Source organism: Nuphar pumila, chromosome 16 (assembly GCF_984573655.1).
Source record: "Nuphar pumila chromosome 16, dmNupPumi1.hap1.1, whole genome shotgun sequence".
Lineage (NCBI taxonomy): Eukaryota > Viridiplantae > Streptophyta > Magnoliopsida > Nymphaeales > Nymphaeaceae > Nuphar > Nuphar pumila.
This window is the reverse complement of record NC_143264.1, coordinates 81510964-81537178: the sequence shown is the minus strand read 5'-3', so window position 1 is coordinate 81537178 and position 26215 is coordinate 81510964. Positions and strand designations below refer to the sequence as shown.

Here is a 26215-nt window from a genome sequence, read left to right as displayed (position 1 = left end):
TATGATCCTGGGGCGGTTTCTTCGAGTAAAAATAAAAAAAAATAGTGCATGAAAAATGAGAGATCTTGTTTTTGTTTTAGGTCATTAAAACTGGCAATTAGACCTCCATCACAAACATGGGCTACTTCATGACTTTTTATATGAATAAATTCAAAAGAGAGAACGCCATCTTTAAATCACGATAAATTCAAATTATCATTTTTTTAATATATGGCAATTTTATGATTACATTAATTCAATTTTAATATGGTTTTAATTAGAGCTGTCAACAGGTCCCGTCAGGGTTGACCCAGACCTGCCCATATAACTAATAACCGGGTTCAGGTTCTATCGGGTCACGAAAATAGAATCCCAAACCTGTGCCCATATAAGTTGAGAAATATATTTTTAATAAAAATATATGTAAAGTACTCGGATTGGATAAAGTATCAGGTACCCGGCAAAAATCATGACCCAAACCTGGCCTGCATATTGCTTGTGTCGGGTTTGGGTCAACCTGAATATTATTCGGGTCGACACTTTCCATGCGGATATCCGAGGATTTGGGTTCTGGTCGGCACTTTCCATGTCGATACCCGGGGATGCGTGTTCGGGTTGGCACTTTCGGTGGTGTGGATACTCGGGGATTCAGGTTCGGGTGGGGTACTCAATAAAAAATTGGATCCGTAGTTTTATTGAGTTTGAGTATATGCTTTCTTTATTTTGATCGTATTTATCCTTCTTATTTTCTTTAAGAACTTCTCTTTATTTCTTAGAAAAGCTTTTAATTTAATATTACAAGATGTTTCCTGCTGAGAAAATCCCATGCATGTTTTTGTGTCACTAAACTAGATCAACCTCATGCATCATCGCGAACTTTTTTGCACAAACATTATTCCCTACTCGAATAACTATTACGCCCAAGAATCACAGCTCTTCCTGGACACGTTCTACACCTTGTTTTCTTAAATGTTACTATTATCAGGAAGGCTATAAGTGGTCCAGATCCATGTGGATCCAAAACCAGCATCGATTGATAGGGACCCTAACATGGAAGACACATGGGTGGATCCAGGTCCAGCTTAGCATTGAGCTTTCCAACTTATCAGAAAATCCAAATTGAAATTAAGGTCTGGGGAGAAGTAGGACAGGGGAGAAATCTGGAACTGGGTCCAGGTTTGAATATCTTTGGAGCCTATAGGCCCATCGGACCCACTAAGCATGTTGGCCTTTTTGTATCGTTTGTCCTGGAGTTAATGTCACGGGCTGTCTATTTCCTCCCTCCTCACACACCACTCACTAATTACCTTTTTCAATTGATTTATTTTTCTTGCATAAAAAAGTAAAAGGATGGCTGTGCATTAAAAAAGATGAGTGGAAGTAAATGCACAAAAATGAGACAAAAATTTTCGACAAATAATATGGACAGGTTTAATTCTACTTGTTGGCGCACAGAAACGAGGTCCGTTTCGAAGGTGCTCCCACCAACAAGTAGCTGGTCCAACTTCGCATTAGCAGGGAAAGCTTAGAGTGGAAGAGGCTAAACCAGGGCAGCAGGCTGCCTCGGGCCTTGAAGTTTTAGTAGGACCCACTGGCCTCCTTCAAGTAGGAATGGCAGTGGACTGGGGGACAACGGCCCCGCCCCGCCCCGCCTCGCCACTTTTGGACTGGGGATGAAAGGCATGAAATGGGGATGGAGGCGGGGATGAAGGTTAAAATTTATCCCCGTGTGGGGATGGACTTACACTTTCCCCCGCTCTGCCTCTGTCCCCGCCTTTTCCCGCCCCACCCCATCCCCAATCCTTTAAGGAATGACTATAGACCGAGGGGAAATGGGGCCCCGCCCCGTCTCACCCCGTTTGGATCGGGGATGAAGGACATGAAACGGGGATAAAGGTTAAAATCCATCCCCTTGCGGGGGTGAAAGCGGGGATGAAGGTTCAGATTTTGAAATGGGGCGGGGGTGGAGACCTTCCACTGTCATCCCTACCTTCAAGGGCCGCAGGTGGTTTCTCGATGTGCGCCCAGGGTTGTTTATTCTGTATTATTCTGTATTGAACTTTGTAAGTATTGTTATGTTTGAATATATAAAACTGTGTTGCCTTTCCTCTCAAAAAAGGTAACAGGAGAGTCAATGTGCACATCAAATTTTAAAAGAAAGAAAATACAAAATAAAATGTTAGATTATGCTATTTACCATGTATATTCTTATTCTTACCGTTCATGTATATCCTACCATTTTTATTGTATTGGGTTATCTAATATCAAAGAAAAAGGAGAATATCATACGGTTACTAAAATCAAAGAAAGGAGAATCAGCTAATATAAAAAAAAAATAGGCTCTATAAGAAAAATGGTTTATCTCCTAGATAACATGTAACAGCATATATGTAAGGTTTTCTACTACTTTTTTTTTGTTTAATCAAGTGAGAATAAAATATTCAATCTTTCATCTTTTCGATTCAACTTTTCTTTCAAATTTAAAAGAAAATATTGGATTTAGGATCGAGGATCTAAGAACTACCCTTTCTCATCTGTTTTCTGGTTGAGGATTTCACTCTCATTTTTACTTTATAAGAGAGATTTCAGATCCTCCATCTGGGATATTAGGCTCTCAAACACCTCCTAACTGGGAGAATATATATATATATAGAGAAAGTTACCATTATAAGTAGAAAAGTGCCATTTGTAATGTCAATTAAAACATCCATAGAAAGTTACCATCGGAAGTTACCGTAGTGGTAAATGTGAAATCCCCACTTCCAAAACTGTTTGGAAGCAGGAAAAAGAGGAAAAGTGGGAACTGGCATTAGGGGTGGCAATCGGGTCGGGTTGGCGGGTTGGCGTGTCAGCATACCTCAACCCGAACCCGACCCGTTTATTAAACGGGTCGGTTGTGGCAAACACGAACCCGACCCGTTTAATAAACGGGTAACCCGACACAACCCGCCAACCCATTTAATAAATGGGTTGGGTCGGGTAAACGGGTTTTCAGGTTCGCGGGTCAGGTTGGCGGGTCGGGTTGGCGGGTTGACGGATCGGGTTGGCAGGTTGGCGGGTCGGGTTGACGGGTCGGGTTGGCGGGTTGACAGGTCAGGCAGACGGGTTGGCGGGTCGGGTTGGCGGGTTGACCCACCCGCCTAACCTGTTTATTAAACGGGTCAGCCGGGTTGGCATACCCCCAACCCGAACCCGACCTGTTTAATAAACAGGTTACATGGGTCGACCCGTTTATTAAACGGGTTGGCTTAAGCCCAACCCGAACCCGCCTAAGAGGCGGGTTGGCGGGTCGTGTCAGAAATTGCCACCCCTAACTGGCATCGCCTTTGCTAGGTTCAATTCCTCGTTTCAGCTACCGCCAGGGCGAGGTGATAATTACCAAATGTTACACTAGTGACACTCTTTATGATCACACGGGTGACCTTCTCTGTTCATTTATGAGGTTAAAAGCTGCACTCCAAATAACATAACCATATGAAAGTGGAGAATCCTCGGTGAATTTTAAAGAGTGCTCCCAAACAAACTTGAAAGTTTGCTAAATCTATGACCATTATAGAATCTATTTTTTCAACCCCAAGAGGCAGTTTACACACAGGGTTGCCATGTTCGGTGTTTCTCTGTTAAAAAAAGGAACTGGACCTTGATAAGTAAATGGTCATAATTGCGATCCACATCTTGTATTAAAGTGAGCCTCTCAACACTCATTAGTGACACAACCCCAACTCTATTCATACTACAAATTGATGCACCTATCAATTTGCCAACTATATCCATCACTATGGGGATTTTGTCATTTATTTTTTTAATGAAAGTTAACTTCTATGAAGATCATAGATACAGGTGATGAGAGATCACTTGCAGCATGTACAGAGAGCATTAGGAAGCATAAAAGAAGTCAATAAAACATGTAGTTAGATCATGTTGTTGGTTCACCCAACCAAGTACTTTTGTTTGGCCGTTTAATTTTAATTGAATTTCCACCATTTGATGAGCACCAAAAGCGCCTCTGCTGGGATAGCTTCATCCCTGAATTTTTGTTATTTTCCTTTCCAACCATACACCTCGCCAGGTAAGGAGAAGCCAACAACGACACACGAACACCGACTTGCTGCCTTTGACAGCCATATCATTAGCCATTGTCAAGCTTATTATGGGGATTTTGTCTATAGGTCTTATTTGCATTATTTATTTATTCATTTATTTCTGTATCTCAAGCTAGTTGCACTTTCCAGCTGGCGACTCTACTTTCCTCCAAGGTTGGTATTTATTTATTCATCAATCATTTTGTTTGTCCAGATGCTTCTAGACCTATTAATTCTAAGTCATGCCATACATTCTTACCTGCTTTGATTAAGAAAAAGTGTGAAGTATGCCAATCAATAGCTCAATATGGCTGCCCTTTAGTGACTATAGTTTTCTCCATTCGAGAAATTCATGGGAACATGGTTTGCTATGAAGTTGATGCTGAGAACCAAAATTATAGAAATCAGACAAAAGATATGGGAAGCGAAAGTGAGAAACGATATGAGAAGCTGAAGCAAGAAGCGAGGCATTTTAAAATTTATAGGAAGCAGGAGGCGAAGTATCAATTTGAAAGCAAAATATAAATAAAAAATGAATCAATATGGTAACTGAATAAGAATCAAATAAAACCTAAAATAAAATTTATTATTCTCATATTTCATGATTTTTCAGTAAAAGAGTTATTTTTTTATTAAAATCTAACAATGACGGTTACCAATTTAGAGAAAGTACATGAGAAGTGAGTGAAAGCGTGAGAGAAAATACATGAAAAACATGAAAAAATATGAGAAAAACATATATAAAGCATATACCATGTGTGTGTGATGCATGGAAGAAGCGTGGGGGAATCAAGATTCCCATGAAGTTTCGGAAGCGAGGAGTATCGCACTTCCGAAAAGAGTTTCCGAATTGATACACGTTTCTCACCTACCTAAGAAGCTTTCGATAACTGTGATTCAACCTAATAAAGAAAATATCAAAGGATCAAACACTTAGATGGTGACTAATCTACACAGAACAGTGTTACTCTCTGTCGCAAAGATACAAACACCAACCGGAATGCAATGCGAGTACCAGACACGAATGCACAAACTTTTTGAAAAATAAGATACAAGGATAGAGGATTTTTAAATATATAGTTGATTAAAATTATTTTTGACATTTTGATATATAAAAATAAAAAATAATTTATTATTATAATGCCATTCAAAGTATTAACAATATTAAAAATTATAAAATTAATATCGTTAAGTGCCATAGTGTGTCACATGGCGTGTCCATGTGTAGTGTCGTGCTTCGAAAGTCAGATAGTTGGTTCAATCCCAACCAAGGCAGGAAGATAACCCCAATCTCACATTTTCACATAAAACAATGGCCTCCTACCTTGAACGTCCCCATTGCCCATATTTTATTAAGAATTCATATGATCCTCCTAGAATCGATCGTGCGAACAAAATGTAGCTGATGATTGATTTGCTATACACCAGACAAACTTGATGTGAACATGTGCAATCAGAGAGAGATTAACTACCAAGACAACTTTAGCATTTCTTCAGCATAAATCAGAGTTGGTTTTGCCGGTTGGTGAAGAAAGAGAAAAAAAGTGTTCTTCTCCCTTTCTACAGAAATTTACAAAGCCCTCCTTACATAAAGCAAAATGCCCTCCAAAAGCTTAAAGATGAATCTAGTCAATCCAAACAAATGATTGATGTGATTTTTAACTCATTACCTTTACAAGTTTCAAAATTTGCAAGTCCAAGCAGGGTTTCTCAATCTCTCTCTCAACCAAACTCTTATTTCATTACATGCTGTGCAGGCAGAGCCAAAATCCGAATTAGGGTGAGCTCAAATGTCGTGTCTATATGTGCACACACACACACACACACATATATATATATATATATATATATATATATATATATATATATATATATATATATATATATAGATTCAATGTGCACGAGTACATTTGATAACAAGATTATCGATGAAAATGACTATCGATAATCTTATTGTTATCAAGAATCAAGATAACACAGCTAGTGGGATAGCCCTTATTATCCAAAATCAATGTTATCCAGAATCAAGGTAACACAATTAGTCGGTTAGCCTTGCTATATCAATAATATCGTTATTGATATAGCAAGGATATGGTTTGACCTTATCAATAATTGAAGATAACGTTAAACATGAATTGTTATCAACAATTGAAGGTTGGTTGTAAGCATTTTATTTTTTAAGTTGTGTGTAATATAAGTATATATAACACGCTGCTTATTATGTATGTTCAATAAAAAAATTATTTCTCTCACATTCTCGATTCTAATTTCTTTCATGGTATCAAAGCACTCAAACGACGCCTCAGCATGATGGATAGCGGAACTGAAAGCGTATCAAGCTAGAATCCCGAAGAAATAGAGAGCCCATTTTTCCTCTACCACTCAAACAATCTTGGCATGGTGCCAGTATCGCAACCATTAACCGATGACAATTATACAATATGGTGACGTGCCATGACTATGGCACTATCTGCGAAAAATAAGTTTGGATTTGTAGATGGATCCATCACAAAACTATAAAACCATTTTTTTCGCAAAATGTGTTGCCGCTTGAGAACAATGCAACAACATGGTACTGTCATAGCTACTCAACTTGTTGCATCCAGTTCTTTCCTCAATTGTTATCTATGCTAAAATTGCTACTGAAGTATAAGCCAAACTCTGCGAGCGATTCTCTCAATCGAATGCTCTGCGCATATATCAAATTCAACAAGAAATCATAAATCTCAAACAAATGCAAACCTCTGTAGCAGCCTACTACACAAAGATAAAGGGTCTATGGGATAAGCTATCCACATATATGACCAATCTGTCATGTACATGTGAAATCGGGAAGGCCATTCATGAACAACAAAACCAGGAAAGATTTTTGTAATTTATAATGAGATTGAATGAGAGCTCAAGTGCCATAAGAAATCAATTATTTTGTATGACATCATTACCGAACATATCTAAAGCCTCCGCACTACTTGTTCAAGAAGATAGACAATATCAACTTAGGGTCACGACTAATAAAAAACTAGTGGTGGCAATCACAAACAGATCCAATGCTCAGATCAACATAGATCTAAATAAAAATCAGCAAAATAGTGTTCGGCCAAAATGCGATCATGGCAGAAAACCTGGCCATGTGAAGGCCAAATGCTTTTACCTTCATGGGTTTCTGAATTGACCTGATACACCATATTCCAATACTCATCAATGGAGTCAGGCCAACACCAATCCTGCAACTTTCAAAAGCAACAAGTCAATGTCAGTCCAAAGCCCCCAATGACTTACCTAGAAACAACTTGACCAAATACTAACTGTGATAAATTTAGGTAATCTCAAACCATCACCTGCGGTCAACCTAACAAGTAATCTTGATGCTTCTTTTGTTTGTTCCACATTGCCCAAAAATTAGATTATAGACACGGGTGCGACAAACCATATTACTATTTTTTGTCAAATATAATGCTTTCAAAGCATCATTTTTTCTCCTATTGGATTGCCAAACAGATCTTCTACACATGCTACTCACATGGGTAGTGTCCGATTGACGCTAAAATTTTTTTCCTCAAATATCCTTTTTGATTTAGAATTCAAATTTAATCTTATTTTTGTGAGCAAATTGATTCAAGATCTGAAATGTGACATTTTTTTATCATGATCATTGTTTTTCTCAAGACCATCTCTCGAAGAGGAAGATTGGAGTGGGTAAGCGACATGGTGGACTTTATGTTTTTGATGTCGGTGATAACATTTCCATGAATAGTTCATCTTTTGATTCCAACATCTAGCACTTAAGACCTGGACATTTTTCAAATACTAGATTGTAAACTCTTATAAATAATAATAAAGTACATGGTTATGTTTTGCATAAGTGATATATGTCATATGACCAAACAAACTCGTTATTCTTTTCTCAGCAAGTCAATTTTCTCGTTAAAACCTTTTCAATTAATTCATTGTGACATATGGGAGAGATATCAAACCACTTTGTTATCCAAAACACAATATTTTTTTACCATAGTGGACGACTATTCGAGAACCACATGGGTCCACCTTATACAGCACAAATCAGAAGCCATAGTCTAGATCAAAAATTCCTTTTTACTTGTCAAAAATCAATTCAACAGCAAGATTTTGAGCTTCGGATCTGACAATGAAGCTGAATTTTTCTCAAATGACATGCAATTTTTTTTAAAGGAAAAGGGTGTTGAACACCAACATAGTTGCGTTGTAACCCCCCAACAAAACCATATGGACGAGTGCAAGCATAGAGATCTTCTCAATGTTGCGAGAGCCTTGAGATTTCAAGCCTCTTTACCTATTAAGTTTTAAGGAGAATACGCTTTAACAACTGCATATATCATTAATCGCATTTCCAAACCGTTAATAGGCAAAACCCCTTACGAGTTACTTCATGAGAAGAATCTTGTTTATAATCATTTTCGTATTTTTTTATGTTTGTGCTATGCCCAGAGCATACATCACTCTCATAACTCTCATAAATTTGATAATTGTGCATGCAAAGAAGTTTTTATAGGGTATCCATATAGTTAAGTTGGTTATCGTGTATATGATCTTGAAACAAAAAAGATTTTTGTTAGTCGGAATGTAAAATTTTATGAAAACGTGTTTCTCTTTCAAGATCATAACAACCAAGATAAAGAAGAAATGCATATCCTACCCATCTCTATATTCGCACCTCAACCTTACGAGACTCAAGAACCTAATGATATTCAAGTCAATGAGATTACTAATTCCAATCATCTTGATCCAAATTCTTAATCTCCCAATCATGGAGCCATTGAACCAACTCAAGTTTATCTCCAAAGATCCGAAAGAACCCATGAACAACCATCGTATCTCAAAGACTACAACTGTTACACGGTTGCTCACATACTCCAATTGACCAACACGAGAGAGGAGGTCCATCGCACGGATCATGAGTTGTCCAAAGTTATAAGTTATGATCATTTTTCCAAAGGACACCGTGTCTTCTTAAGTGTCATATCCCAACTCTCAGGTTCCAAAAGTTTTTACCATGACATAAAGTTTCAACATTGGCGTGATGCTATGACCTCAGAGATTAAGTCATTGGAGGAGAATAACACTTGGTTGATTGTGGATCTACCCATGGACAAACACCCTGTTGGTTGCAAATGGGTGTATAAAATTAAACATCACTCTGATGGTTCTATTGAAAGGTATAAAGCTCAACTTGTGGCCAAGAGCTATACCCAGTTTGAAGGATTGGATTATAATGAAACCTTTGCTCCTATGGCTAAGTTGATAATAGTGTGATGCTTGATAGCTATTACAACAATAAAAAATTGACATCTCTATCAAATAGATGTTAATAATGTTTTTCTCCATAAAGATCTTGATGAAGAGGTGTATATGGACTTGCCACCAGACTTTTCTGTTAAGGGAGAGCATAAAGTTTGCAAGTTGCACAAATTACTGTATGAACTCAAACAATCCTCTAGAAATTGGTTTGCCAAGCTCTTACATTATATACTTCAAGAAGGGTTCGTCTAATCTAAAGTCGATTATTCATTCTTTTCAAATGCTACTAATGTAGCACACATTTTTGTTCTAGTTTATTTAGATGACATCATCATTATAGGAGATGATATTACATACATCGAGCAGCTTAAATCTCACATCAATCAACAATTTTGATTGAAGGACCCTAGATGACTAAAATATTTCCTCGACATTGAAGTTGTAAGATCTAAAAATGGTATTTTCTTAACTCAACGAAAATATGCTCTTGATATCCTGCAGGACATGAGTTACCTTGGAGCCAAGCCAACTCAATTTTTTATTGAACCACATACCAAACTCAACAATGAAGATAGCGATTTGTTGGAAGATCTAGGGCCGTATAGGCGCCTAGTGGGTCGGTTTTTATACCTTACCATAACCCAACCTGACATCATTTTCATGATCAATATTCTAAGTCAATTCAGTAGTCAACCGCGGCAACCTCATATGGATGTTGCCATGTGGGTCCTTCGATATATCAAGGGTTCCCCAAGACAAAGAATTCTAATGTCGCTTTCTAGCAAGATTCAAGTAGTTGGTTACTGTGATTCAAACTGGGCCTCCTGTCCGATGACTTATAGATCTACATCAGGTTATTGCATCATGATTGAGGATAACCCTATTTCTTGAAAGACTAAAAAGAGTCTTTTGTATCATAGTCATCGTTTGAAGACAAATATTGATCTATGGCCCTAGCATGTTGTGAACTCACATGGATCAAGTACATGCTATTGGATTTCGACATTGATTACCCTCGAGCCATGATGCTACATTGTGATAACCATGCAACACTTCACATTGCCACCAATCTGGTTTATCACAAGCGCACCAAACATATAAAGATTTATTGTTACCTTGTGCGGGAGAAAATTCAAAGTGATCTAATTCAAACGAGATTCATTCTCACGCATTTCCAATATACATACATTTTCACCAAGTCAGCACCGATAATTTCACTCACCTGAAAATCAAGTTGGGCGTTCTCAATACACATGCTCCAACTTGAGGGGGAGTAAAAGATTCAATATACACATGTACATTTGATAACAAGATTATCGATGAAAATGGCTATCGATACTCTTATTATCAATAACCATTCACGTGTACATTTGATAACAAGATTATTGATGAAAATGGCTATCGATAATCTTATTGTTCGAGAATCAAGATAACATAACTAGTCAGTTAGCCCTTGTTATCCAGAATCAAGGTAACATAACTAGTCGGTTAGCCTTGCTAGATCGATATAGCAAGGATATGGTTCAACCTTATCAATAATCAAAGATAGCATCAAATGTGAACGAGGACAACTGAAGGTTAGTTGTAAGCCTTTTATTTTTAAGTTGTGTGTAATATAAGTATGTATAGCACGCTGCTTATTATGTATGTTCAATAAAAAGAATTATATTTCTCTCACATTCTTGATTCTAATTTCATTCATATATATATATATATATATATATATAGAGAGAGAGAGAGAGAGAGAGAGGGAGAGAGAAATTGGTAGGTGCTAAATCAAATATACTAAATGATACGTGTTAAATAGGTTTTTCTGCTCTTTCAATGTGTTTTTCGCAGTTCCAACCCCATAAATGTGTTGGGCATGGTTGACTTACGAGGAATCCATACCTATAAATGTGTTGGGCATGGTTGACTTACGAGGAATCCATACCTGGATCATGTGTTTTCTATGAAAAAATGATATTTGGAGCCTCAAAATTTTACAAAGATTTTGGACCGTTGATTTTTCAAACCTTATAAAAACTCACCCATGTGTTGGAATCTAACACTTCAGCTAATCTCTAAAAAATCAAGTACATAGATCACATATGTATGGTTAGAATTTAAAAATAAAATAAAATAAAACTGAAAAACTCATTTAGCACATATTATTTAGCATATTTTATTTAACACCTACCCATTAATATATATATATATATATATATATATATATATATATATATATATATATATATATATATATATATATATATATAGAGAGAGAGAGAGAGAGAGAGAGAGAGAGAGAGAGGCACAACATTAGGGTTAGGGTGGGTACTGTAACCAGGGGCGAAGTACGTGCCCACCCTGACACAGAGCGTTGGTGGGTAGTTTCCACCCTGACCTTGAGTGCAGGTCGGTAGTGCCCTAGGTCAGGGGGGAACTAGTCGTGCTTAACTCAAAAGGGCAATTGTTGAAATTATATATATATATTTTTAGTTTTCTACTTGATTAATGATGCATTTACTTGTTAATTCAGTATTTCTGTGGTTCATTTTGCAATGCGATTGGTGAAATTTTACGTATTTCTAGTTTTCTACTCGATTACGATGCATTTACTTGCTGATTCTCTATTTTTGTGGTTCACATTATGATGTGATTGGTAAAATTTTATGGTTTTTACTTGATTATGCTGCACTTGCTTTTCTGTTTATGTAGTACATTTTACATTTTTTTTATTTTCTAGTTCACTATACTGTGTTTATGTGCTTTTTCTTTGTTTCTGTGGTTCATGCTACAATTCTATTTATAAAATTTTATATTTTTTGGGTTTCTACTTGATTATGTTGTTTTTCTGTTTCCATGGTTGTTTTGTGATGTAATCCTTGAAATTTTATGTGTTTTGAGTTTTTTGTTTGAATATGTTGCATCTTCTTTTTGTATGATTTCCTGTTGGACTTATAAGTATATATAAGTTAGGGGGGGGGTCTCTTTTTACCGTATCTTTTTTCTTTTTTGCCAATTTTTGCATAATCTTGTTTAGATTTTTGTTAGGATTTATGTCTTTTATTTTGGTTTTTCAAATGACGTAAACATTTAATTAGTTTTTTTTAAATTATCATATCTATAATATGATGTTTCTTAAGATTTAAGGTTTTTATTTGGTTTTTTAGAATGATGTAAAAAGTTTATATTTATGGTTTTATTGTGTGTGTGTTTAATTACTATTAGGCATAAATCCATGAATTTTGTGTGATTTGATTTTTGTTATATTATTAAAGGTTGTTTATTAATTAATCATAAATGCATAGTTTATAATGTTTGTGGGGATTAGGGCTTTATTTTTTTTAAATGACGTAAATGTTTAGTTATGGTTTAAGGGATTTTCTGCATTTTTTTAATAATCATCACACATGAATATATGAATATTTCGAGATATGGTTTTGGTTATAATATTAGTGTTTTTTTAGAATGATATAAATGTTTAGTTTATAGTTTTAGGGTTTTTGGTGATTTTTTCTTCTAATTACCATTGGACATGAATATGTAAATATCGTGTAATTTGATTAAGGTTAGAATATTTGTTTTTTTATCAACTATTATAAGCAAATAATTTATGATGTATGTAGAAAATAAGGTTTTGATGTGGTTTTTTGAAACATATTATTGGTAATTTTTTTTTTACTTTGTATTTGTGCCCACCCTAGTTTACAATGCTGTCTCCACTCTTGACAGTGATCGAGGGATTTCAGGGTCAGGCTCCACCACTGTGTGCCGTAGAAATCATAGTTTCAAACTGCATTGATTCAATCTGCAAAGCTTGGATCGTGGTTGTTCCATGTAAAAAAAAAATCTTTGATTTTTTGAGTCATAAAATTTTGGTACATTGTGACCCATCATTTTTTTAAAAGGAACTTTGAAGATCACGTTCATAGGCCACATTTAGTCGCTAGAAAGATATGGACAAAATGATGCAAAAATGAAAATTTCTTACTGATTTTCCAGCCCTTTCAAACGAGAGACTTTTTTTATGAGAGAGTTTTTTTATAAAAAATACATTTTTGATAGAAAACATTCGTCCATGGGATCCGGGGCCGGGGAGGAATGTTTCCTATCCAGAGAAAATTTATTTTTACACTGGACCTATCTCACCACATGTCAAGTGAAAAACTGCCCGTAGGCAAAACTTTCTTTTTCTTTGTGACAGTTTTTCTCTCTTTCAAACGTGTAATGTCGGATCCATAAAAAAAAAACTTAAAAAAGAAGTGATTTTTACTCTATAATTTCATATCTTCGTTAGTACTCTATTATTAACAATGATAGCATCGTGACGGGTATAAACTATAAACTACTTGTTTTGAACGTATCCCAGCTCAAATCTTCAAAGCACGGCTATTTCTTGAAAAAAGAAAACAAAAGAAAAGAAGAGTGCAAACGGTTGCAGAGAAACCGGTGATACAGAGAAGGAGAGAGTGTGGAGCCCAGTTGCTGTGGAAGCATGCGCCGCTCTAAAAAATGTTACGTTGGAGGGGAGCGCCGAAATTTAGTGCGAATAGCCTGGATATTGGCTGTCAAAACGCGCTCCCATCTCACGCTCTCACCGCCTAGATCTCCGCATATGACCGACATACTGAATGGGTCCCACATCTCTCTCTCTCTCTCTCTCTCTCTTGAGCAAAGGGCGACAAAACCAAAATGGCAACATTTACCACTCAGTCCATCTCTCTCTCTCTCTCTCTCTCTCTCTCTCTCTCTCTCTGAGTACCTATCTATCACTCTTATAATGTAGTGAGGTGGGTCTGTCTCTCTGTAGAGTTGGTCCGAATCTCTGCCTGCGCATTTGAATACAGCAGTTTCACTTGGATTTGAGGAGATGGTTGTGGCTGAAGTTAAGCATTTCCCGGTGTTCCCTTCGTTGGCTCACCTGCTTCTTCTTCTGGTTGGTGTGTGCTTAGCTGAAGATCCGTTTGCCTTCTACAACTGGGATGTCTCTTACATCACCGCCGCTCCTCTGGGTGTCAAGCAACAGGTAACCTCTCTCTCTCTCTCTCTCTCTCTCTCTCTCTCTCTCTCTCTCTTAGTTTGTTTTAATTAGTTATCAGATGATGGGTCACTTACTGAATGCAGAGGTATTTAATGGGTAGTGATAGGAAATGTGAGATATGATGCCGCTCCTCTGGTTGCATCAGGTTTTTGAGCTATTTTTGCTAGGTGGGTTATGCCCACATTGTGCGTAATCTTAACTGCTTAGCTTAACTGTCTCAACTGTAGAAGATCCAGCAATGTGGATTAGATTTTCATCATTTTTCTCAAGATTGTTTACTGGGTCGAGTACATCGACAGTGGGTATTGCGTTTCTTCTTTTATTGAGCTGTTGTATTCCTCTGTTTTGGGCGTCTTTTTAATAAATTATGGCTCACAAGATTTAGTAATAGTCACAATGTCGGTGCGCCTTTGAACGATTTCCTCAGAAAGCTATTCTTTCTCACAATGCGTGACATGATACTGGCTTTTTATCCCGTTTCACAATTTCGTTTTTAGTATTGGGACAAAAGTTTTTTGAGGTTTAGCTGGTGATTGGATGCTCCCAGTTATCCAGAAAAGTGGGATAATCTGGAACATTCTATTGTGGAACGGAATGAAATATCCCAGCTTCTCTTATTTTTTCTGTATAAGTGGGTGCATTCAAACACCCATTTACAGAAATCATGCTTATCACAGTTTCTGGAGAAAAACGGGTGAGTGCAACACCTCTTTAGAGGAAATAGCTTTTATAAGAACTTCCTTTAGTAGTCATATTTCAGCTTTCCATGAAATCTTTGGCTTAATTATGGAAATGGAAGTTTTTGCAGCTTTTAGTTACTCACAAACTTCATAATGATATCTATATCTTGGCTTTTCAATTTAGAGTTTCCACTGCTGGATCTTCGTCTCATGTTGCTTGTGGAAGATATCCTGACTTTTAATTTTTTTTGCTTAGCAAGCAGGCGTTCTGATTAACAGCTTCTTTTACCATTTGATCTGCTCTATTATGTCAGGATTCTAGAACTGTGTTAGGTATTGGTAAAATTCTGTTACCAAATGACGTTTCATAGTTCATTCGTTTACTTTTGCTTTTGTTTCTGATTTTTGTTGGTGTGATAACGACTAAAAAGGACAATGATCTTGATTTCTCATAGTATTCTCCACCAATCTGTATCTGTTCTGTGTATATAGGTAGAACATGATCCGTCATGCCCATTGTTTCTGAGGTAAATAAAACTTCATCCTCGGTTCGATGCATGATCGAAATAAGTAATGGATTTGAAAGGAGGGATTCCAAGTTATTTCTGTATTAAGCCATGCAACTGTTCCTATATTAATTCCAAATCATGATGTTAAGTGACCACATTCATTTGGGTTGTAGTTGTATTCATTTTGTGTCACCTTTGTATAGGATCAAGGGAAATGTTCTATTTGTCATCTTACTGAGCTGTTGTTTTGTACAGATGTGTGTATGCAAGCACACACACACACACACAAGTGCAGCAGACACAAGACACATTCTTTGGTGATCTTATCGAGTCTCATGAGGGTTAAAACATGTCATGCAGGTGATTGCAATTAATGGACAGTTTCCTGGCCCAATTGTCAATGTGACTACAAACTATAATGTTGTGGTTAATGTTAACAACAACTTGGACGAGCCTTTGCTTATCACTTGGTATGCTTTTGCACAGATCAACTTCATATGTGTTTGTCATTGTTTGGCAATATGTGTGGGTTCTTGTCTTGAAACGTTGTCTTGTTGCATCTGCTCATATTGAGCCAGGTCTGGAGTACAACAAAGACGAAATTCATGGCAAGATGGTGTCTTGGGCACAACCTGTCCAATTCCTCCATCTTGGAATTGGACTTACCAATTCCAGGTTAAGGATCAAATTGGGAGCTTTTTTTACTTCCCTAGCACAAATTTTCAGAGAGCTGGTGGTGGCTATGGAGGTTTTACTATAAATAACCGGGTCATTGTTTCTGTACCTTTTGGAACACCTGATGGGGACATAACTATTTTCATATCTGACTGGTACAACAAAAACCATACGGTGAGTCAAGAACAGACATTGAAATTCTATGTTAATTGTTGAGCAAATAATCTGAGTTTGTTGAGTAATGTTTTTCCTCTTATTTTAAGGATCTGAGAAAGGCTCTTGATGATGGGAAAGAACTTGGGATGCCAGATGGAGTCATTATCAATGGAAAAGGTCCTTATCGTTACAATAACACCCTTGTTCCTGCAGGCATTGGGTATGAAACTATTAACGTTCATCCAGGTAATAACAGTATGATTGTAAAGTAGTACCCGTTTTCTCACTTCATTTGCATTCTAGTCATTTATCAAATTTTTTTATGGATGGGCATTTGCCTCTTGGTCACGGTGCAGGCAAAACATATCGTATTCGAGTTCACAATGTTGGTATCTCAACTAGTCTAAACTTCAGGATCCAGAACCATAACTTGGATCTTGTGGAGACAGAAGGATCATACACATCCCAGCAAAATTATACGAGCTTAGATATCCATGTAGGCCAGTCCTTTTCATTCTTGGTGACCATGGACCAAAATGCCAGTAGTGATTACTATATTGTAGCAAGTGCTCGGTTTGTGAATATGACTGTCTGGCAAAGGGTAACTGGTGTTGCGATTTTGCATTACTCCAATTCTAAGGGTCCTGCAAAAGGCCCTCTACCAAGTCCTCCTGATGACTTTTATGACAAGTACTTCTCAATGAACCAAGCCAGATCAATCAGGTTTGCCTTTCAATCTTAACGTTATTGTACTTTGAACTGTTGCATTGCTATTAGCATTTCTAGTATATTGTGCCTCTGTAATATCACACAAGTCGATGAATGAGTTCGTTGTTGCTTGTTTATTGGATAGATGGAATGTTTCGGCTAGTGCTGCCCGTCCAAATCCTCAAGGCTCATTTAGATATGGCTCAATCAATGTTACCCAAGTGTATGTTTTGCAAAATAAGCCACCATCGCTTATAAAGGGAAAGCGCCGGGCAGCCCTTAGTGGTATCTCATATGTTCCTCCTGCAACGCCTTTGAGGCTAGCTGACCAATACAAGCTAAAAGGAATATACAGTCTTGACTTTCCAACCAAGCCAAGGAATGGACCGCCCATACTGGGGACATCTCTAATCAATGGTACTTACAGGGGATTTATGGAAATTATATTGCAAAACAATGATACTTCAGTTCAAAGTTATCATATGGATGGATATGCCTTTTTTGTGGCTGGGTGAGAACACTATTTTCTCTTCTGTTACCAAATTTCCCTTGTTTTCTCTTCAAAATTCTTACAATTGTTGAGGTATATTATTAGAAATAGAAATAATTCATGAAAACACATCAAACTGCAGAATGGACTACGGTGAATGGTCAGAGAATAGCAGGGGGACCTATAACAAATGGGATGGAGTTGCACGCTCCACTACGCAGGTAACTAGTTTGCAAGAAATGGATCATTGATTTAGTGTATACGGTTATTGCAGCACTTCAGCGTTTTTGTTGGATCAGGTCTTCCCTGGAGCATGGACTTCAATTTTGGTTTCACTAGACAACGTGGGGATATGGAATCTTCGTGCAGAAAATCTAGACTCATGGTATCTTGGGCAGGAAGTGTACATAAGAGTTGTGAATCCAGAGGTGACTAACAAAACTGAGCTGCCAATGCCAGATAATGCTCTCTACTGTGGTGCTCTCTCCCATCTGCAAAAGTACGTATAAAATTTGAACATCCTGTCCATATTTTTTACCATGTTTGTTTGTTCAAGAGAATGTTGATCAATATTTTTAAATGGCTGGTTTGCGTGTTTAGGCCACAAGAACATAAGTCAGCTGGAACTGCACTAATTGCTGGAGGCAGTGGTTTCACACTATTGATTTCAGTCCTGGTTTTTGTTGGCTTTGTTCTCCTTGTGTGAACATGAAACATGAAAAATGAGTGTCATTCTTCTTTTTCCTTTTTCCTTTAAATTTATTTTTTCCCTAAATTCAGATTCTGTTTGCTGGTGGTTGAGTAAATGGTGGGGAGGAAATCTTATTTCTTTGACTCTGAGCGTGTCTATGATTCTGTTCATTTGTGGTTGGTGGTTGAGTAAATTGTGGGGGGGAATGTAATTTCTTTGACTCTGAGCGTGTCTATATGATCTTAGCATGTTCATTCTACTCTCTATGGTTCTGTTCATTTGTGGTTGAGCAAATGTACGGGGAGTAATATAATTTTCTTTCACTGAGTTTGTATCTATATGATCTTAACATGTTTATCTACTCTCTGTTATAATTCTTCTTTTACTTTTTTCCTTTATAAACATTATTTGGAAGGATCTGAAATTGTTCATTTCTTTCTTCTATCTGTAATTTACCTAGCGCTTGCTCTCAGCTGACACCAAGATGAAGCAGCTGTTGCCATTTGCATCTGGGATGTGATTTAATTATTGTGATGGCAGTTAACTAACATATGCTTTATTAGTTTTATGTGCTTTTCTTTTTGCTCCAGCTCTAATTGCTTTTTGCACTTGCAACTTGAACTGCATGGCACCCGTCTATTCTCATGTTGGTCTGAAACTGATTTTTGCTTGTTAGCTTCATTTGCTTGCTTTGTGCTCAAGCTCTAAGCTTTTTCATGAATACTACTGCTGCTGCCGTAGTTCTTTTCTGTCACAGGCTTGTTGAATGCGACCATATGCTAAAAATTTAAGTGCAATTGCTGAAGGAAATTGATTAGGTGTGACCTGTCATCCAATATTTTAACATGCAACTGTGTGCAACTCCATGATGTTATCTGTATGAGTTAAACTGGGTTACCGTGAATCTCTGGAAGAGTCATTCTTAGGACTCATCTGCCCAATGTGGATGAGAGTCCTATTAGGACTCATCTATCCCACGTGGAGGACTCTCTCTCTTCCTCTATAAATATAGGTAATATGTAGTGTTTAATGCATGAGTGTGTAACCCATAAGGAGGTTAACAGGCATGTCTGAAAGAGAGAGAGAGAGAGGGAGACCTGAGAGCTGTTATCAGCTTCTGTGCCGTAACACCAGAACGTCTGGTGTAAGGTCTGTCTTCCTTTTTTGTATTTTCTCTTGATCTATAGTGAAGTTCTTCTCTGTGCTCTTCCCGTGGACTTAGGAGGTTTGTGTCCAAACTACGCAAATATTAAGTTCTTTGTGGTTTGCTGTTTCTGTCTATTTGATTCACGTTTGAGTGCTGTCGAGCCGTGAGAGTAAGCAAAGGTTCTGCAGTTTGTTGTATGTGTGACACTGTTTTCATAACACCACTATTGAGCCATAAAAAAATTTCCGTTTAGTATGGGTAAGGGGTGTCCTTGCAGCTCTCAACCCATTTTATTATAGCTTCAACATGCATTTGCTCATAAAATTAAACTATTAAAAGTATTATGGAAAGTTTACAACAAGAGAGAGAGAAGCTAGTAGACCAAACAAATTTCAACTATCCATTTAGCATGGATAAGGGCCATCCATGTTACCGCAGCTCTCTACCCATTTTATGGCTTCAACATGAATGTGCTCTCATAAAATTAAACTATTAAATGTATTATTATAAGTTTATAACAAGAGAGAGAGAGAGAGAGAGAGATTCTGGAACCTATTAGATCAAACAAATTGCAGCGATCCATTTGTGTGTTAGACTTAGATCAAACAAATTGCAGCGATCCATTTGTGTGTCCTTTTTTGCGTTTAGGTTGCCCTGGTTCATTATTTTTACTTTATTTTCATTGAGGGTCTCTTTATTTCTTATGATGTTGAAGGAAAACCTTCACCAAGAGCCGGGTCACTTAATTGGCCCACCTTTTTGGAAGGTAAAACTTCAAGTTGAGGACACGACCATCCAGCCTTAGGTGCCCCAATCATGATAAAGCAACAGTAGCCCCATGCGCCAGTGGGGTTCGATCCTGGGCCTTCAACTTGACACAAGAACCCACTGACCACGTGGGTAACCACCGCTGTGGTGGGGGCCACCTTATTTAGTTCCCATGGAAGGGAAACGGCTCCCCCATTGCCAAATGGGACTAATCTGTCCTGTTGTCACAGGACAAGCTCTACATTGAATATAACGCTCACTATTGCCCTAGCTCCTGATTTAAAGGATTTTTTTCTATTTAATTTATTCTATATTTGCTCTTGGTTTTTTGCACATTTATTGACTCCAACCAATGATGGGCGTTAGTAGGGATGTAAATGGTTCGGATTTGGATAGTAACTAGGCATTATCAAGTCCGACTTAATTGGGTTTGGAGTCGGGAGTTGTATTCGGATGAAAAAAGATAAAACCAAACCTACTAGCTTAAAACCGGGTATTTACACTTAAACGGGTCAGGTTTTTACTCAGATTTGGGTTCAGGTTTGAAAGTAAATCTTAATACCCAACCCGGATCTGATTATTAATCCAAGGTGAGTCAACCCAGTGAGTCGGTTCAGCTTGATCCCTTGGGTCAATCCAGTGAATGACCCGGAAATCAACATACTGGGCTGAGTTTTAACATGACTCGGTTCACTCTCATGACTAACGGAGTCATATATATATATATAGGTGCCTGACACTTTTTTGTCTACCACGTGCCTACCAAATTTGGATAGTGATTATCAAATCTAACCCTAAAGATGTTTTATGTATGATCGATTTGCTAGAAAATCACATTTGGATTTGAGATAAAAATTGATTTTTTAAGCATTGAATATTTTTAAAAATTGTAGACTATTGATTTTTGAATCTTATAAAAACCTAATCGGACTATCCAAAAGTCTATTCCCACAAAATCTAGAATGTAGATCTATCATAAAGCACTTAAAACGTATGAGGCAGAATCGGGCATAATGTTCATCTCTCTCTCTCTCTCTCTCTCTCTCTATATATATATATATATATATATATATATTAGTGTAATTTGACAAAACGTTTTTTTACTATTTGCTTTATGCACCTCTCTGACTAAAGACTTCTTGACGCTGTTAGCCTGATCAAGGGCTGGACCAGATAATCTCAACCCAAGTCACCCTTTATCCCAACTTTGTTGCATCATTTTATCTGTGATGATACAATCTCAAGCCAAAACGGTTGGACTGATCATTTCGATCTAAAAGTACAATTTTCATGTTACTTTAATCATCCACCCAGACATTTAACTTGTCGAGGATAGGGATGGCAGCGGACCCGGGTGGGTGCGGGGACAAGCACTCTACCCTTGCCCTGTCTCAAAATTTTGCCTTTTATATCTGCCTCCATTTCTGCACGGGTTTTGATTGTCACCTTCATCTCCGCCTCAAATGGAGTGGGTTTGGATGGATCTCCTTTTTTTTTTGTCCACTACCATCCCTACGCCACTGGGTTAGACTCATTAGAGGAACAAGAGAGGAGAGAAAGACGTGAAACTTAGGGTTAAGAAACAAATATATATGTATATAGAAAGGATTTTAGATTTTGGTTTGTCCTATGATTTGATCTTAGCCAACACGTGGTTTAGGAAGAGGGAGTCTCACCTAGTAACATTTAAAAGTGGGGTTAATAAGAGTCAGATATATTTTTTTATACTCAGAAAGAGAGATAGGGGTTGTTGCATCGACTATAAGGTTATACCGGGAGAAAGTATAGCTACACAACATAGAGTCTTAATTTTAGATTTTAAAATTCAAAAATACTACAAAAGGGATAGACATAGGATAAATCCTAGAATTAAGTGGTGGGCACTGAAAGGAGCTAAACAAAGACTGTTTGTAGAACAAGTAGCTAAGGAAGCTAATTGGTGTCTCGAGGAGGATGCAAAATCAATGTGGAATAAGATAGCGGGTTGCATGCGAAAGGTGGCGAAGGAGGTTTTTGGTGAGTCTAAAGGCGGTGCACCACTAGGTAAGGATACATCATGGTGAAACGAAGATGTCAAATTAGATATTAAAATTAAAGAGAGTGTTATAGAAATCTAAGTAAGAGTCGTGATAATGAGAATTTTGAGAATTATATGGTAGCAAAGAAGAAAGCTAAAAAAATAGTTTGAAATGAGAGGGATAAGGTATATAAGGAGGTCTATGACAAGTTGGATACCAAGGAGGGCGAAAAGGATATTTATAGGCTTGCAAAGATGAGAGATATGAAATCGAGGGATCTGGGTATGGTTAGATGTATCAAAGATGAAACACAAAGGGTTTTAGTTAAAAATGAGGAGATTAAGAAAAGATGAAAAGATTATTTTGATAAGTTATTTAATGGAAGGCATGCCCAGGATCTTGGAGACTTCTTCATTTTTTTTCATGAGATGAATCGTGACTTCATGCGCAAGATTCAAAAGAAAGAAATTGCAGAGGCTTTGAAGAAAATGCAATTCAGAAAGGCAGTTGGCCCGGATGATATACCTATCGAGGCTTGGAAATGCTTGGGTGAGAAAAGTTTAGTATGGTTGGCAAATATTTTTAACAAGATTTGGCAGACAAATAAGATGCCTAATGAGTGGAGGAAGAGTACTTTGGTGCCTCTCTATAAGAATAAGGGTGATATACAAGATTGCACAAACTATCGGGGTATAAAACTCATGAGTCATGCTATGAAACTTTGGGAGAGGGTGATTGAGTATAGGTTGAGGAAGGTTGCCATGATATCGAAGAATCAATTTGATTTTATGCCTGGAAGATCAACTATGGAAGCTATACATCTTCTTAGACAACTTATTGAGAGATATAGAGAGTGGAACAAAGATTTGCATATGGCTTTTATTGATTTGGAGAAGACATACGATAGAGTACCTAGAGATGTTCTCTGGTGGACAATGATGAAGAAAGGTAACTCTCTCAAGTACATTAGTATAATTAAAGATATGTACGAAGGAGTAGTAACCAATGTCCGCACTTGTGGAGGGTTGACAAACAATTTTCCTATAACGGTTGGGTTACATCAAGGATCTGCATTAAGCCCTTTCTTTTTTGCTATAGTGTTAGATGAACTTATGAGATCAATTCAAGAAAATGTGTCGTGGTGTATGTTGTTTGCTGATGATATTGTTTTGATTGATGAGTCTAGAGTTGGGGTTAATGCTAAGTTAGAATTATGGAGACACTTTGGAAGCAAGAGGTTTTACGTTGAGTAAGAGTAAGACATAGTATATGAAATGTCGGTTTAGTAAGTAATGAAGTAGTGATGAGAGTGTAGTGAAGCTTGGTGAGCAAGAAATAACGGTGGATGACTGTTTCAAATATTTGGGATCTATCATTCAAAAGAATGGAGAAATTGATGGAGATGTAAATCATAGGATTAAGGTTGGGTGGATGAAATGAAAAAGTGCAATTTGAGTGTTGTACGATCGTAGAATGCCATTGCGGTTGAAAGGGAAGTTTTATAGGACGACAATTAGACTCGCTTTACTATATGGTACGGAATGTTGGGCTGCCAAGAGACATCATTTTCAAAAAATGAGTGTAACTGAGATGTGTATGCTTCGATGAATGTGTGGAAAGACACTAAAAGATAAGATTTGAAACGAGGAAATACGTAAGAAGGTAGGCGTTGCACCCATTGCAAATAAGATGAGTGAGAATTGTTTATGATGGTTTGGGCATATTCGACGAAGGCCTAATGCTGCTCCGGTTAGAAGGATGGAGAAATGGGAAAATATATTAGCTAAAAGAGGTCGGGGTAGGCTTAAGAAGACTTGGATGGAGATGATAAGAAAGGATATGAAGGCTTTGAACCTCACCGAGGACATGACATTGGATAGAAATGATTGGAGGAGAAGGATTCATGTGAAGGACCCAAAATGATTTTCTTTTTGGTTCATATCGCCGATCCCAATTGTTTGGGATGAAGGCGTTGTTGTTGTTGTTGTTGTTGTTGTATATATGGGATTTAAATATTATTCTATAAAATATTAAGGATATATTACTAATTTTAATAAGAGGGATATGGATGAGCCAGAGCAGAGGAAAGAGCTGCCTCAATCACATTTTCACCTTCATCTCCCATCCATTTACCGTTTCATGTCCATCCTTGCCCCAAATGAGATGGGTTCAGACTGATCTTCGTTCCCCCCGGTCCACTGCCATCAATAGTCGAGGACTGAAAGGGGGCATTGCTCCATGCCTTTTTCTGGTGCATCATGTATTTTACTGTAAGAGGGTGTTGGCCTGACGTAATCAGTGGACGTGCGGGATACTTGGAACACGGTATCCCAAGTGTTCAGCGGTGTTCCACTCCTCTTCTTAGAGCAGTGGCACTGTCCGAAACACCTAAGACAAAAACAAATAAATAAATGAAAAAGGAGCGAAAACACTTGGAACCAAAGCTCCTCTGCACCCTTCCAACAGTGTCCAGACAGGACTGTTTTACACCGTCTGGTTCTCGCAATCAAGGAGAACATGAACCCGTTGTGAATTTCACTCCATGTTTATCTGTCAGCAAGCAACCAAAGAAAATGTCATCCTAAATATTTGGATAAAAAATTTCTAGTATTTTGGAATGAAGGAAGATTCCTGGCTACGATCAGCTGTCTTTTGTCACTTGACATGGAATGACCATGCTTCAAAACTCATGGAAGTTGACATTGAGGCCTGTCAAAGTTCAGTGTAATCCTGGTGAACAGAGGGGACCTTAATGGTTTTTACTTTTGCCAACCGGAGGCCTGCCAGTATACCATCAATGATGAATGAGTGACACAAACAAAAACAAAAAAGGAAAAGAAAATGCATGTGGTCTTCCAACCGAGAATTAATGCATATTGAATGAGTGACATGAATATGATGTACAGATCCAAAAGTCTAGAAAGTAATAATTTGAGAACTATTTGTACAGAAAAAGTTGCCAACTTACAACTCCGGCCGTGAACCTACTGCTTTTTTTAAATATCGGATCACTAATAATCTTAAGCAACTAGTCTATAATATGAAAGTTCACAGCTCTAATTAGGCTGGACCTGCTCGAACCAGCTCAAGTTTGGCCAGGTTCAAGTGCAGTACAGCTCAGTCTCTGCGGTTCTTAGTCGACTCAACTATTCTGATAAAAGCTAGAATGTGTTAATTACCACTATGAAAATCCATTCTAGCTTATGCAAGATGTACCATGGGACTCAATTGGATTTACCTAGATCAATGAAGATCACCGGTTCGAACCAACCTGTATTTATCATAAGGTTTGGCCAAGCTGAGCTGAGTACAAGCTGCTGGGCTCAAACTAAAATCTTGGGAAGAACTTTCTACAATTATTTGCTAAATTGAAGTTAAATGATTTTGTTTGGTAGAGAGAACCCAGCCCATTGGATGCAGGGTGAGTGAAACCTCACTGTAAACACCAAGCCAATGGGACCTAACCTCACTCTACAGAGATGGAACAGACAAGTTGGTGAAAACTGATATCCACATGAAGTCTTAACTACTTCATCCCACTTTTGCACTTTGGTTGAATTGAAACAATTTACCAGACAGCAACAAGTAGTTAATTAAGAGCCAAAAGTAAAGGTACCCACATACCAGACGTGGTCCAGTCTGTCAAAGTCAATGCCAAAAGTTACTCAGTACAAGTTCTTTTTTTCTATGAATACTCAGTAGCCAGTAGTTTGAAGCAGTGTTGACAGTATCCCTGCGAATCGGCCAGCCCAAAATTGACACACAACGAGCTGATTGGGCTTAGTTCTTTTTAAAAAGGTTTATAATATTTTTAAAAAAATATATAATAAATTTCTGACATGTGTCATCTGCTGGTTAAAAATTGGTTGATTCAGCTCAATTCGGTTTAGAGTCTGAATCGGCTGATTTTCTGAACCGTTTTGAAAACCGACTCAGACCCTATATCGATTCTGACAACATTGGTCAGTACTAGCTTAGTCAACAGTAAAGAGGTACCTGGTTCACTCGACCC

At 37.6% G+C, this 26215-nt stretch overlaps 1 protein-coding gene across 1 annotated transcript; it reads left to right on the top strand.

Moving 5' to 3' along the window:
• The first annotated feature begins 14190 nt into the window (after positions 1 to 14190).
• Positions 14191 to 18526, top strand: LOC149813826 (monocopper oxidase-like protein SKU5). Its single transcript, XM_089991214.1, has 9 exons — positions 14191 to 14346; positions 15911 to 16020; positions 16129 to 16399; positions 16489 to 16627; positions 16738 to 17104; positions 17235 to 17600; positions 17722 to 17800; positions 17879 to 18078; positions 18180 to 18526. The coding sequence occupies exons 1-9, from the start codon at positions 14191 to 14193 to the stop codon at positions 18283 to 18285; spliced, it is 1794 nt and encodes a 597-aa protein (XP_089847340.1). The 3' UTR covers positions 18286 to 18526.
• Positions 18527 to 26215: the final 7689 nt, after the last annotated feature.